The following is a 15,441-nucleotide window of genomic DNA, read 5'->3' on the forward strand; positions in this document are numbered from 1 at the left end:
TTTAGCTTCCGGAAAGTCAGGTGATCGCTTGTACACAAACAACAAGAGAGGCTAGGATGGCATCGAGGCTCTGAAATCTGCTTAGCCTTATCATACTTTAGACAAAGTCGCGTCGATGATGAACTGTTGATTCATTAAGTTACATTCAAGAAGAATTAACTGAAAACGTAAAGGATTAGGGTGGTCTAAGAAGAAACATGGCACAATTAGGATCCGTGGAATTCGCATTCTTCGCGTTTTGTGCTCTAATTTTGACGGCAGTGTCAGCGGGTGCTGGCTCGAGACTCCCGGCGGAAAGCCTCCCCGTACCACGGCTGAGCGTTAACCTCGATTCTCCTGCAGAGGAGCGATGGGGTCCCGCATTGCACCACTGGAATTTGACTCAAATGAGAACTCTTTTTATTGGGACAATTGAGTGAGTATTCTTTAGAGGTGACTTTTGGCTTGGATTGTGGTCATTTAGCTGAAATTATCATAAAAGAGAGATATTTGTAATTCTAAATTAGAATCTAAGCAAGAAAAGAAAGAAGAAGATGATGAAGAAGAAGGAGGAGGATAAGGAAAGAAAGAAAGAAAGAAGGTAGGAAGGACGGAAGGAAGGAAGGACGGACGGGAGGAAGGAAGGAAGAAAGAAAGAAGGAATTAGGAAGGAAGGAAAGAAAAAAAAATGGGAGGAGACAAAGGATGAGAAATGGGGGAAGAAAAAAGAGAACAAGATAGAGGAGGGCAAGCAAAGAAGTAGATCTAGTCAAAGTATGTTATATGAAGAGGAGAAAGATGATCAAGAAGTGAATGTACATTATTCAAGATAAATACAATGGAGAAGAGGTGAGAAAAGAAGGAGGAGAAAGACTATGCTAGTAATCATTGTTCTTGTATGAAATAATAATGGTGATAATAATAGGCCTAATGTTTATTACAATATATTCATGCTTTATTTTCTTTTTAAATCTTTCTTCAGACAAGTTGTACCCAAGGAAGCTCTTCCATTGGTAGACCAGCTTGGTGATGTCTTGGATGAACTCCTCCCGGCCCCTTACTCAGGAGAAATCAGGGGAGTTGCAAAGACTTTAGACATTGGTGTCGGCGAGATGGCTTTCATTAATATGCTCTATGACTTTACAGCGTAAGTTGTCGTTTCGTGTGCTATTCATATTTTATTGGTAAGAGTTCCATATGCACCCCCAACTAAAATTGAAAAATAAAAACATGCAGAAGGTTCAGAATAATATGTCTAGCCCTAATATAGAACATATATGATGGGGGAGTGGAAATACATACCAAAATATGGCTTTATTCCGTCAAATTTCGAGCAGGATCTAGTGCGTGTAATTGTCCATAGACATCGGTTTATTTAGTCAGTAAAGGGTCTGTGAGTCAAGACTAGTCGAACTATCGGCTGATAATCGTTAAAATACCCCTTCCGGTATCAGCGCTTCTGGCTAGCATAGCGGGAAAGGTCTTGACTGCAGATAAAACGAGGCGAGTTACTAAGGTAAGCAACAGTAAAAAATGATAGAAAAATCTGAAGTGAACGAACCGGAAGTCTCAACAATCTTTTGTTATTTTGGTGGGGGGTGCATGTGGAACTATTTCCATTTTTTTTAAAGTAAATAATACAGTTTGAATGTAAGATTAATTTCCTTGAAAGTCATTATCTTAAGAAAGAAATATTGATATAAAACACTGGATCTTTTCCAAAAAGAAAGAATTTTATTTGGAAATAGTTCAGAAGATTGCATTGTAAAAAATGTCAATATTGTCATCGAGATATTAAAATTTTATTTGAGCTGCACTTGTTTTGGTCATTATGAAGAATCTTTTGTCAGTTTTTGTTGTAAATGTCATACAATTCATCCTAGGCTGAGATATGATAATAAAACAAACTGAATTGAAAATGTCTAGATGCTGTTGAAATGTAAAGTAAGCAATAACTACTATTTTAAAGATAATTTATAATCTCTCTTTTTGGAGTTTTTAAATACTAGGGAATGTTTGTATGAAACTAATATTATGATTTAATATTAACTCTTCTGTCCTCTTACCATGTCATTTTTATTCTTGAAATTCCCTGATTCCAAGCACAAAGGATGAAATTTCAGTATCCACCAGGAAGGAGAAAGAGAATTTGAATTAAAATTCAGGATTGTTTTACAATCATATGTTGTAATAAAAGCTTTCTGTGCATCATAAAAAGAAACATGTTTCATGTAATTTAAAATATATGATGACAAGCTCCATGTACCCTATTATACAGTGCGTCCCAGAAAAAACGAAACCGATATTTATCGATGATTTATCATAAATTAATCACAAATACAATAGACGAGTGACCTACCATTGTAAAGCATAGAGTCTCCTCTTTCATCTGAAATTACTTAAATTATTTCTCATTCACGCATGAGTGAGCAAAAACAATTTGAAGAGGGGATACCAAAAAGTCACTTGGCGGGCTGTATCTGGGTTTCAATCAAAAAGAAAGCCACATTTTTTAAAAAGTTCAATATCTGCTCTTCAATTTGATACCTCAATAACAGAAAATGGTCAAGAAATAACAAAGTTCTGGTTATTTGAAATAAGGCTTGAATTTCAATAATTTCATAAAATGAAGTTGTTTTACAGGCTAGCATTCAGACTCACTCGACACTCCATTTTGTTGACGATCAGCCATGCATTATTAGTCTTTTGTTAACTGTGCGATAGCTTCTGTGGGAAACCGGTGAAAACGCGCTTATTTTATGAAATTATGGAAATACAAGCATTGTTTCGAGGGATCAGAACCTTTTTACTTCTTGACCATATTCTGTGATTAAGGTATCAAATAAAAGAGCAGATATCGAACTTTTTAGGCATGTGATTTTCTTTTTGAATTTCAGATACCCCCCGCCAAATGGTATCCTTATTTCATATTGTTTTTGCTCACTCATGCATGAATGAGAAATAATCTAAGTTATTTCAGATGAAAGAGGAGATTCTAAGCTTTAAATTGGTAGTTCACTTGTCTACTGTATTTGTGATTAAGTTATGATAAGTCATCGATAAATCTCGGTTTCGTTTTTTGTGGGACGCACTGTATTGGGCAGAGAGAAAAGTGCATGTCTACATGTATTTCTCACAATTGTCTCTGGCATCTTTGAGCTCTTGATTTCTCCCGATTTATTTCCCTTACTTTCCTTAAGTTACTCTCACATTAGACAGTAATTTTTGTTGCTTTTTTTCATTTTCAATTATTAATACTGAATCTACTTCAAGCCGTTACATCAAATTTCCTTTTAATTCTTCTCTAAACCGATATTACATCACAATAAATTTATATTTAGGAGTGAATTATTTTTCCAACATATGTACTTTTTCAAAGCGTTCCAAAACTAAGATCACTTCTTCATTATTATCATGATTATACCGTATTTGCTTTTGTAATTTCTTGATTCTTTTGTAACATTGCTTTTGTTGTTGATTTTATGTGTGTTTTTATGCCTTTTTGTAAAACATTTGTCAATTCAGCCTCACAAGCTGCAATCATTTCTTTTAATAAATCTTGAATCTTGAATCTTTTAGCCAAAATTACAGTCTCATTCAATTTTTGCCCAATTTTGAGCCCTTGCATCTTTATGAGAAGTAGTACCAGATACGCATTGTTTTACCATTCAGAATTTGGTCATTGAAATAATTAGATGAATTATAAATACAAATTAAATAAATAAATCAGATTATTTGATTTGATCAATTATTTAAATGATTCTGCTGATAATTCAGATTTATGATTAATATGTATAAATAAATGGATTTAAATAGAAAAACTAAAACAGTGGTCATTAAGTGTATAAATATTCATATTGATGATAATAGTAGTATAGCAATATGATCATAATAAGAAAGGAAACAAAAGTTTGCATAGTGAGAGTTGTAAGTGGTAACCATATCTGGATACTCAAGGATTTTAGTGAGATTTTGAAGGTGCTTAGATAGGGAATATTTAATACCAATGATATATGCTTAATAGTGAATTGTGATGTTCTTCTTCTTGGTTCTTTTTGTTTGGTAGTCACAATTGACTAGTCTTGCACACAATATTATAAATTCTTAATATCTCAGTCATCATTGTTATATATTAATTTTTAGAAACTTTTTTTCAACCTTGATTGAGTCAGAGACTGAAGATCATAGACTTAAAGGAAAATGAAAGGATAGATTTATTATCTGGTCATAAGCCAATTACATTTCACTAATTAAAATAAAATTAAAATGAGGCAGAACGGTTTCCTATTTCCCATGATATGCCAAGTCAAAGTTATCAATATTTTGATATTCGAAAGACCCGTGGAGGTCTCCATTTTGCTCATACTCCCCATATCTCCGTGGGGGGTTGTGACATCAGCGACGGACAACTCAGTGTCCGACCCTGGCGAGAGCCTGTGATTGCTAGCGTAAAACAATGCTGATTAGGATGGTATACTGCCAAGCGTATGGCTGCCGAAATCGGTCAGAAAAGGGGACAAAATGCAACTAGCTTTTACCTAATTCACGATCCGCAGAAGAGGCCAGAAATCTCTCTAAAAGAAAAAATTGGGTGGCTGCTGCTGACCGTGCGCCGACGTGCCTCTACTCTATAGGATGGGGGGTGGGGTGTCCGGACACTTAATATTTTTGAAGCCTTCTTTTTTGTCTTTGGATTACACTAAAAATACGAATTCAATAGTTGTAATCATCTTCTGTTTTGTTCTCTATAATATTACCTAATATTTCGTACTAAACATTTTATGAAACTTTGCTTGTAAAGTTTTCCAAATGACTTTCTAAAACTGATCGTCCGGACACACAACCTGTCCGGACACACAACAACTGGGTATACTACCTTTAAGTTAGCTCTGCTCGTTGAGCGATTTCTTCGGCCGAGTAGATCTATTTGTGGCTCGAAGTCGTAGGCTCTCGGCCTTCCATTTCAATACAAACGTCCGCGATAAGTTTTGTTTTATTTAAAATCGACGGTAACAAATAATAAACAACGTTAGATATATAGAAATATAGCACAATCAACAATTTCCCGATATTCAAACGGGATAAATAACCAAACTTCCAACATAACACGATCACTCGGTTCAGGGTACATGACCGTCCGTACAGTACATGTACGTACAAATTTAGCTTTGTCAAATTTGCGAATTTGGATATCGTAAATAAATGTGTAAAAATTTTCATCAAAACTCATCAATTTGTGTTTTTAAACCATAAAATAATTTAAATAGCTTTTTAATATTATTTTCAAGTGTTTTATGTGTATATTTTATTTATTTCTGGTAAAAAAAGTATCTATATTATGCAAACTTGGGGGAAGTTTCAGCCCGTTTAGCTAGCTATGCATAATGCACATGGAAGTACCGGTACTACCGAGAGCAGTTGTTCGTCGCTGACGTCACAATTTTGAACGAACCCCACAACAATGGCGATCTCCATTCAGAGACTTCGAACCTGAAGAAGCCCAACTTTGAAGAGGTGGTACTTGATACTTGGAAATCAGATTGGGGTATAAAGTGGATTCATTTTGATTGTCATGTACTTATCAATGATATTATGTGGTATTCAATTTTGGGTTTCATTCTCCTTTAAATAAATTTGATAAACAAAAAATTCTTAGTTATTTTCTTATGTTTTTTAGATTCATTTTTATTCCAAACTTGACCGTTTCAGAGCCTGTACAAGCATCGTTGCCCAGGATGCAAATGGTACCATCTGGCATGGTCGAAACCTCGATTATAGTTTCTCAACTTCCTTGAGTAATGTCACAGCTATCGTTGATTTCAAGTCACATGGAAAGGTGGGTTAACTGCAGTCTGTAAGCTCTTTAAAGGTCAAGTCCACCTCAGAAAATTTTAATAAATAGAGAAAAATCAAACTAGTATAATGCTAAAAATTTCTTCAAAATCGGATGTAAAATAAGGAAGTTATGACATTTTAATATTTCGCTTATTTTTCACAAAACAGTTATATGCACATCTCAATGACATGCAAATGAGAGAGTTGATGATGTCCCTCACTCACTATTTCTTTTGTTTTTTATTGTTTGAAATATACTTGACAATAAGGACCAACTTGACTGAACCATAAAATGTTAAGGCGGTGGTAATTCCTCATATTCAGGGAGGAATTAAATTTTGTTTCACATTATATACAAGAAGAAATTGTGATATTTCATATTTCTTATATGCTTACTGAAATACTGATTACATCCAATTTTGATGAACTTTTATCCTTGTTTGATTTTTCTTTTTCTATTCAATCAACATTTTGCTTGGGTGGATTTGACTTTTAATTAACCAGTAAGTTTTTGACAAAAATCTACCACAGTTTCCAACTTGATCCGTATACACCCAGCAGTTATTTTACCATAGGCTCAGATTTTTATAAATGTTATTTAAAGATGAAAAATGAAAATTAGAGGATTGTTCCGCTCCTACCAAAATTACCACCCCCTTTTTTTATTTCTCTCTCTCTCCATTCTCTGCCTCAAGACACACTGATGTATTGATTTATAATTTGTCCAGTAAACATATTTATCATCACAGTTTATACTTAAACTAAAATATATTTTGTTTGTTGAATAGTTTCTACTCTGTATAAATCCACTATTATTATTAAGGAAGTGTAGCCTAGGTGTATCTAAATACATAACATCAATGTTTTATCAGTTTACTTAATCACTCGTTGCCCTCCTTAATTTAGTTTCAGTGGTGATGTTCACACGATATATAAGGTTGCAATTTGATTTGATGCTGATGCATGTGCTTGTAAGTAATGAAACTGGAATACCTCATTTATTCTGTAATGTACCCACAAAATATTACAGACATGATTTTCTTTTCACCTCTATTGACCACATGAATGCAATACGGTAATGCATTTTATACATGTACATGTAAAAAGAGGTGATTAATAAATTATGATCCATTTTTTAAAGTTACAGGTACATATTATACTACATGTATAGGAATTTCACAAAAGAGATATCAAATGAATATACATGTAATTACTCTGATCAAGAGAAAAATCTGTTTAAATTGTGGACTGGGTTTGTGACTGAACAAGTACAGTACAATGTACGTAGCTATTGTGTGAACAAACATTGTAAAAAGCACGGATGAAGGTTATGAAGCCATGTAAACTGATCGCTGATTAGTTATCAATGAAGTAGCTATTATCATGGAGGTGTAAGGGAGATTAACTACTCATGTGACATAATACTCGAGTACTGTCATGTGACAGAAGCTTCCTTTGTAAACAAGTAATATTCTTACTGGTAGAGGCTTTTCATGTTCATCAAAAAGTTTGTAAGTTTTGATGTGAGAGATAAGATAAAAAAATGTTTCTAAAAATAGTAGTAGGGCTGGGATGAGTGTGATTTACTTTGAGTGGGAAGTAAATATGGCTACCCCTTAGGCAGGGATTAAACTGGATTTATAACCTGTATTACTACTTCTACTTACCTTTTGTTTCAAAAGCAGTGGCGTAATGAGCCAAATATTTTGAGGGGGCCAGATATGGCGTATCGGGCAAAGTTTATATACAGTTGCGAGCGAGCAAACAATTTCAACATTTTTTTTACTACAAAACTCCATTTTTGTGATGGAATATCATATTTCATCATCCTCTCTTTCCTTTTATTTATTATTTTGGTCACAAGTGAAAAATTTAGGGGATCCCAAGCCCCCCCATCTGTACGCCAGTGATCAAAAGGCTGTATGTTCGGGGGGGGGGGGCCTTTGCAAAATTCTCAAAAAAATGAAAGCAACATGATTTTCAACCCATGAAATGTGCATTTATAATAATGATGATGTATAATGTATATTAGTATTGTAGGAATTCTAATTTCCTTTTAAGTACTTCCCTTTCTTGGCTAATTTTTGCAAAGAAATATTAAATCCAGGCAATTGGTATTTAAGGTAGTTTCTGTTTACTTTTGATTTCAAGTATTAATCTAAAGCTGGCGAAGAGGAAAGATGAAGCCTTTCGATATCAAAGAAGAATCTGTTTTGCTAGCTCTAGCAGGCCTGTTGAAAAGGGTATCCTCATGTACATTTACATGAAGATATTGGATTTGCTAGAATATAAGGTGGCTGATCCAAGTTGTGCTCTTTACTTGGCTCAATTTTTGGATGAGTTATCAAGTGCAATGCATACAAACTAAGCAATCCCTCAGAGTGAGTGAACTGTATCAGGGTTCGAAACCCGGTGGGGGGGGGGGGGCCACTTACATTGAAGAGTGGATACCATGCACGACCAAAAAAACATGTAAAAGGGATGTCTTTTTCAAGATAGCACACGTTACATACGTAACGTGATAAACCTGTGTCAAAAACACTAAAATAATGAAAAAAGGGTACTATCTATTTCGCTAGGAAAGCTACGTGTTCAGAGTCAAATTTGCGAGGGTATAAAAAACAAATAAGTTTTATAAAGGATGAACTTTTTGCCCCAACAGTCAACATTACGTGTTTAGAGTACGATTTGCGCGTGTGGGGCTGTACTAAACCCATTGATGTAGGTAACAACAACAATTGATATATCGCTGTACTTGTTTAGGGGTTCAATTCAGGGAATACTTGCCAATAGTATCGTTTTGTTTCCAATACTTGCTAAGGGTAGGGTTTCACACGCCGATACTTGTTAAGGGGTGCATTTTCAGAATATGGAAAATACGTGTTTAGGGTGCTTTTTTAGACCTCATGGTCGCGCATGGTATCCACTCATCGATGGGAGTGCCCCCCCCCCCCCCCCCCGGATTCGAAAGCAATTTCCAAGTAATCATCCTTTGTCCTTTGTGAAAAAAAGAAGTTCTGTTTTGCTAGTACTAGGGCCTGTTGAAAAAGCATCCCCATGTTCATGTACATGAAGATATTGGATTTTGTGAGAATATAATATAATAATAAAAATAATAATATAGGGTATTTATATTGCGCACATATCCACCTTGTTAGGTGCTCAAGGCGCTCCTATATTACCCGGCTAAGCTAGGCGTTCATAGCGCACACAGCTTTTTAAGGAATTACTTCCTACCGGTACCCATTTACCTCACCTGGGTTGAGTGCAGCACATGGCTGCACAAAGCTATGCTCTACATGTATTTGCCTCTGAGTCAGTTTTTGGATGAGTTATCAACTACAATGCATTCAAACTAAGAAATCTCACAGAGTGTATGAACTGTATCAGGGTTGAAAAGCAATTTCCAAAGTATAAATTCTTTGTGAAAAAAGGCTTTGGAATTGTATTGTGAATGTGTGTAAAGATATACATATTGCATAGTATCCAGATGCCTAAAAAATATTGACAAGACCTGTAAATGGTACAAAAGGAAGTTTTTTTCTTTATTCTCTAAAGGGCTTTCCGGGTAAAAACTTGGTGATTAAACTATATAGTGAATTCCATGTATGACTCAATTGTAATCTGTGCTGGATGAATACTGCTAAGTACATGAAGATTTGTACCTGGATAGTTGTGTACATATTCTGTTACCCTTGCCCCAAAGTAAACTTGAACTTTTTTTATTTTATGTTATCGTTTTACCTTTCTTCAGACTGTATACACAACCACTTCCTTTGTTGGTCAAGTGGGAGTTTTCACAGGAATGAAACCAAATAAATTTACCATCAGTCTGAATGAGAGAGGTAAGAAAAAAATGCTTGAAATCTGTTTGAATTATGTCAAAATATATTATTACAAATCATAGCATTTCTTCCTTTTTTTCTTTTTTTTTTGTATTTTTAAAGAAAAATCAACTACATAAAAAGTAGGGGCGATTACCCCCCCCATTTCACCAACCTTGATGATGATGTTAATGATAATAATAAAGATAATGATGACAGTGTTAATCATAGTTGTAATAATTTATAATGATGTTAATAATGTGATTATTTGATAATGATTATGATTCAAACAATACTCAATAATCCAGGTTAGTTTTGAGTTTTGACACCATGACCTCTCTCTCCTTCTCTCCCTTTCATTTTGTCTTTAAGATCAGGGAAGTGTGTTTGAGAATGTTGTTGAGTTGTTGAAAGCCATACTTCTGAAGAAAGTCAAGTTTACTACCTTCGTCTTGCGAGATGTAAGTCAATTTGTTTATCTTGTGACAATCAATGTTCGTACATGTAGGGCCATTTCACATAGTTGTTAAAGGAAACCAAAACCCAAGAAAAGAAGCAATCCTATTGAAAAGAGTAAGATGAGAGGAACAATTTTAAAAAAGTTTCATCAAAATCGGTTATGAAATAAGCAAGTTATGGTTAAAGGAGAATGAAACCCTTGACACTAGCTGAATCCATATCAAAGAGAAAAATCAAAGAAACATATTGTTGAAAGTTTGAGGAAGATTGAATGAATAATAAGAAAGTTATGAGCATTTGAATATTGAGATCACTAGTGCCATGTAGATCCTCCCATCGGCAATGCGACCAAGATCTGTGATATCACACACGTACAACTCCCTCATTACTTTAGTACTTATTTCACTTATATTCTCACTTTTATAGAGTCTATCACAAGGTTAGGTGTTTTCTTTATGAGATGACAAGTACAGAGGTTTCACAACATTATATCATTGATGAATCGTTTGTCATATGATTAGAATGAGCAAAAAGAGATGTTTTGGGGTATATTTTCAGTGTCCGAATGGTAGAGTTGTACGTGTGTGACATCACAGATCTTGGTCGCATTGCCAATGGGAGGATCTCCATAGCATTAGTGATCTCGACATTCAAATGCTCATAACTCTTTTATTGCTAGTCCTATTTTACTCAAAGTTTTGTTGATCTTATTCTTTGATTTTTCTGCTTTCACAAAAGCTAACTTGCTCCAAGAGTTTCATTCTCCTTTAAGTCTTGTTGTACTTTCTATGGGGATCCTCAAATTGACAAACGTACTTCAAAATGGCTGATTTTGTGGACAACTCTCCATTTGTTTTGTACACAAATTTTCAGATTTTCCCCTTTATTTTACATATTTCACATCATCTCCTCCCGACCTTGAGCATATGTGGTGTGAATTATATTTTCCCATGGCATATGTTGTGCTCAGAAGGAGGCAAGATGCAATTTCAAAGATAATGAGGAAAATCTGAAAATTTGTGTACAAAATAGAAATACAAATAGCAAGTACAACAAGACTTTCTAAACGTCCATAACTTGCTTATTTCATAACCGATTTTGATGAAACTGTTTATAAATTGTTCCTCTCATTTTACTCTTTTCAATAAGATCTCTTCTTGGGTTTTGGTTTCCTTTAATTAGTTACACATGATTTTACACATGAGTGATGTTTTATACTTGGGTCCAAATCACTTTAATTCCTGTCGGACTTAATCTGATCATTCTTGATTTCAACTATAATATTCTTCCTAATAACACAAAAAGAAACTTGATAACTCACAATAGTCGTCTTCACTTTTGCCATAAGAGGATAAAATTTGTCCTTTAAGTTGAATTTGGTATGCAATTAAAGAAGTTTCCATTACCGGTACATTATGTTTCTTTTGTGATGGAGAAATCAATTGAAATTGAAATTTGAAATCAAAATATCAAATGTTCATGTAACTCTGAAATTTCATTTGAATGTGTATTTCAAATTTTACTCGTAATTTGATTTTTTTTTATTATTTATTTTGATTCAATTTCTTTCATTTTACTTTGAAATTGAATGTACAGTGTAGAAGCAGTTACTATTTAATAGAATTATTATTCTTTTAGTTTTCAATTTTACTTCTAATTTCAAACTTCATTTCATTTATTTATTCTTTAAAAATTTCAATGTGAAATTGAATCTGGAAGCAGTAGGACCTTTAAAAGAAACAATATTACTTCCTAACTTCAACAGGCTCTTACCAATGATAACAGCTTTGATGAGGTAGTTCAGAGGTTCACCTCTCAAAAAGAGGTATCCCCTGTGTATCTCATCATTGGAGGAATCAAACCGGGAGAAGGCGTGGTTGTCACCAGAGGCAGGGAGACAACTATTGATGTATGGAGATTGGACCTCTCAGGAAATAGGTATACATGATGGATAGCAGGGGAAAAAATATATGGGGGGGACTTGGGGCAATTTTTTTCCAAAAGTGCACAAAAGAGCCACAGAAATCCTTATCCACTGTAATAGTAAAACTCATCCAATATTGTAGATTTAGGCATTAATTAGTTTGTGAAAAGTAGCCTCCTCCAAAATTGATTAAATTTTTTTTATAGCTTGATGGATAGGGATGTTTCCAAGGGATTTCATGGGGGGGGGGGGGCAAGCCAAAATTCTTTTAAAAAGCCAAAAGGGAAAGTAGAAAATGAGAGATTCAACAAATTTGGATAAACAAGAAGAAATTTATTATCCTTAAAAATGCATATGAATGTTATAATCACTAAACCTATGGTTATATCAAACTTGCTGCCTAAAAGTGGTGTCGTTATATAGGGTAGGGACTATCATTCATTTTGCTCAATACAGAAATATCTCATTGGATACACGGATGGAGTTTAAAAAATAGGTTTAAATTAGAAACTTGTCACTCTGTGAATTTTGCAAGAGCAGCTGTAATATTTTTAATGCAACATAAATGCTAGCTGTTGATGTTGACAAATTCATGTTGCAGTTGTCCATGATTTTGTGATAATCCATGAAAGTCACATTAAAAAAAATAAAAATCTGTTTATTTTGTAGATGGTTCTTGCTAGAGACCAACTATGATCACTGGGTACCGCCCCCTAAATCTGACGACAGGAGGTAAGAACATGTCCTAATCTTCTCTTCTCTCACATGACCCTCCTTACAGGGTATGGTAGTGCTCAGTAGAAAAGTATCAGGGGTCCATTTAAAAAATAAATATTTTGTAAAATGCCATAATTGGTAATTTACCATTTTGAATACCATAATAGCAGAATGCGGTTTTGTTATTTTTGTTTTCATAGGCCAATCGCCTGATCGTTTTATGTTTTGTTGTAATCAAACGGATGTCTTCTTATATATGTTATTCTATTTTGTATGTGAGACATGTTATTTTATGTGCCAATGTCATTTTAATTGTACTATGTGATCCGTTACATCATGGATGTTTTATTATGTTTACCAGGGATGAAAAGGATCAATAAAACATGAATTACAAAAAAATAGTTGGTAAGTTTGCAACAGTTTGAAACTTTCTGAAATGGATCCCAGGTGGTAGTAGAATACAAGATGATGTATGTGACTAGATGAATGTTCACTCAAGGTTTCCAGTAGAACCATACACAATGATATAATGGTTATGGATCATGTTGATAAAGTGTCATAAGAATGATTAGGATTATGTGAACATGTAGTAGATGATTAAAGGTATAGTGTATGATTGGTTAATCTTAGACAAGGTCAGTGAATCAATTGTAAAGATATTATTTTCATTAAATATCTATATCAATGCTCTACTTTATCACTCAAAAGAAATTGGTATAACTCTTCTGTTTTCATGATATTGAGGGGTGAAATATATATTATAATATGTCGGTTAACCTATATATTTTGTTTCCGCCCTCTCGAGTTAACAAATAAATTGATATTAGAACACCGTTCGAATCATGCATATTCATTACAACCTCATGCATATCGATGAAATACGTCATGGCGCATGCGCGGTATCAAGAAATCCCCGTATCAACAAAGTGCAGCGCTGTGTGCAGAAGTAGCTGAGTCGAGTAGAAGCAAACACCGAACGTTGCGTGCAAGCTCAATGAGCCGATGCTAGCCGGCTAGCGATTGGTCCACGTCCTGGACGATTTTTATTGATTGGGCAAACCAGGGGCAAACCTTATCGGACTGTACAGGTACCCCCGCGCGCACACATAACCAACACACACACGCCCTCCACTGATTCACCTAACCCACTGATTCACTTTCCCCGAAAAAAAAATGTTGTTTCGTGTGACTATTCAGGGGGTGTGTGTATGCGTGTTATGGGGATGTAGTGTGTTGTGTTTGGTAGTCGTATCGTACAAAATACCAACAGTCCAGGAGGTGGACTAGCTATAGCGATATGCTTGCGCTCTGCATGCACGTTTACTTTAGACATACTCCACTATTAGCGATAGCACACACAGGACAATTACAAGCATATTATATGGAGCTATAGCTCCATGATTGTATCGTACGTGAATAAGGATTCAGACACGTGGATTATCGGACGTGAATGACGAAGCAAAGGATTGCCCAATACTGCTTACTTTCGGAATCTTATGTCATGAATCTGAAAGTACTCCAAGACTAAAAGAGATACGAGAATCCCAGAGAAGGGCAAGGGCTGAGTTTGATTAGACGGCCACCTCGCTCTTTGCGCTCGCATCAATATTGTTAGGTAGATGACAATCAGAGATATCTATGATGACAATCCTGTTCATGATTACCAAAAGTGCTTAGAATGTCAGAATTTTAGTTCAGAATATCAATCACTTTTTAAGCCCAAGTGATTGATATTCTGACCTAAAATTTTGACATTCTAAGCACATTTGGTAATCATGAACAGGATTGTCATCTAATTTTAACTAAACAATATTGAAGCGAGCGAGATGAAAAATTTTCATATGTATATATATGTATATAGACGGCCACCCCCATTCTGTCTAGGGCCGAGTATGAAGAAAGGGAAGGGCGAAGAGAAAAACGATTATTTTCAGGGCGGGATGCAAAATAGTAAAACATAAAAGGAAGATAAAAGTTGATGGGACCATGGAGGACACACAGTATTGACATGAAAGTAGGATTATTCTTCGTTGTTTAGACTGAACTTGCGAGGTCAAAAGGTGAGCTGAGAAACCTGTTGATGCGAAGTATGTAGCGTAGTCTACATCGTGTAGACCGTGACAGTGTGTGTATGCGACCATGCATCAGGTTGCAAATTTAGAATAAAGTGTTATTTGGTCAATCTTCACAAGCAGAGCAGAGGCATCATGAGCAAAAGCAAAAAAAATTAGGGGGGGGGTAGACGTAAGGGGCAAGATTTCTCGGAAAACTCTTATTCTTGCAGCCACACAAGAAAGCTTGTAGCTAGATATGGAGTAATGAGAAGTTGAGTATATTCAATATTGCGCGGCGCTGTGGTCTATGGTAGAACTGCTCTAGGTATGCAGAGGGGTGAATTTCGGAGCCGACCCCGGGGGCCGACCGGCATGTTTTACAACAGAACTTTACAAGTCATGCCGTGTGAAACAGGGCAACGAAGTACGTGAAAGAAGACTAAGTAGACTTGGAGAAGCAACGTCCGAGGGGATAGTAATTTACGTCTGCTTTGAAACGTGTATCAATAAGGATTTCCAGAGAATGGGTCGCAGAGTATTTCTCCAGTATGGGGAGGGTGGGGGTATAGCCTATATGCCTAATCAAATCCATCAGTGGATGGATGGATGGATGACTGAAAGAATGAATAGATGGATGAATAGGCATATA

At 35.2% G+C, this 15,441-nt stretch overlaps 1 protein-coding gene across 1 annotated transcript; it reads left to right on the forward strand.

Moving 5' to 3' along the window:
- Positions 1–3: 3 nt before the first annotated feature.
- Positions 4–14,951, forward strand: LOC129259097 (N-acylethanolamine-hydrolyzing acid amidase-like). Its single transcript, XM_054897364.2, has 7 exons — positions 4–415; positions 962–1,126; positions 5,689–5,815; positions 9,569–9,659; positions 10,011–10,099; positions 11,863–12,035; positions 12,691–14,951. The coding sequence occupies exons 1-7, from the start codon at positions 198–200 to the stop codon at positions 12,755–12,757; spliced, it is 930 nt and encodes a 309-aa protein (XP_054753339.2). The 5' UTR covers positions 4–197; the 3' UTR covers positions 12,758–14,951.
- The last annotated feature ends 490 nt before the right edge of the window (positions 14,952–15,441 follow it).

Source organism: Lytechinus pictus, chromosome 4 (genome assembly GCF_037042905.1).
Source record: "Lytechinus pictus isolate F3 Inbred chromosome 4, Lp3.0, whole genome shotgun sequence".
NCBI lineage: Eukaryota > Metazoa > Echinodermata > Echinoidea > Temnopleuroida > Toxopneustidae > Lytechinus > Lytechinus pictus.

Excerpts from the sequence above, each read along its gene's own strand:
- LOC129259097 (XM_054897364.2), top strand. The coding sequence starts at position 198 with ATGGCACAATTAGGATCCGTGGAATTCGCATTCTTCGCGTTTTGTGCT. Across the intron at positions 1,127-5,688 it reads ATGCTCTATGACTTTACAGC|AGCCTGTACAAGCATCGTTG; the intron begins GTAAGTTGTCGT and ends TGACCGTTTCAG. Across the intron at positions 9,660-10,010 it reads CATCAGTCTGAATGAGAGAG|ATCAGGGAAGTGTGTTTGAG; the intron begins GTAAGAAAAAAA and ends TTTGTCTTTAAG.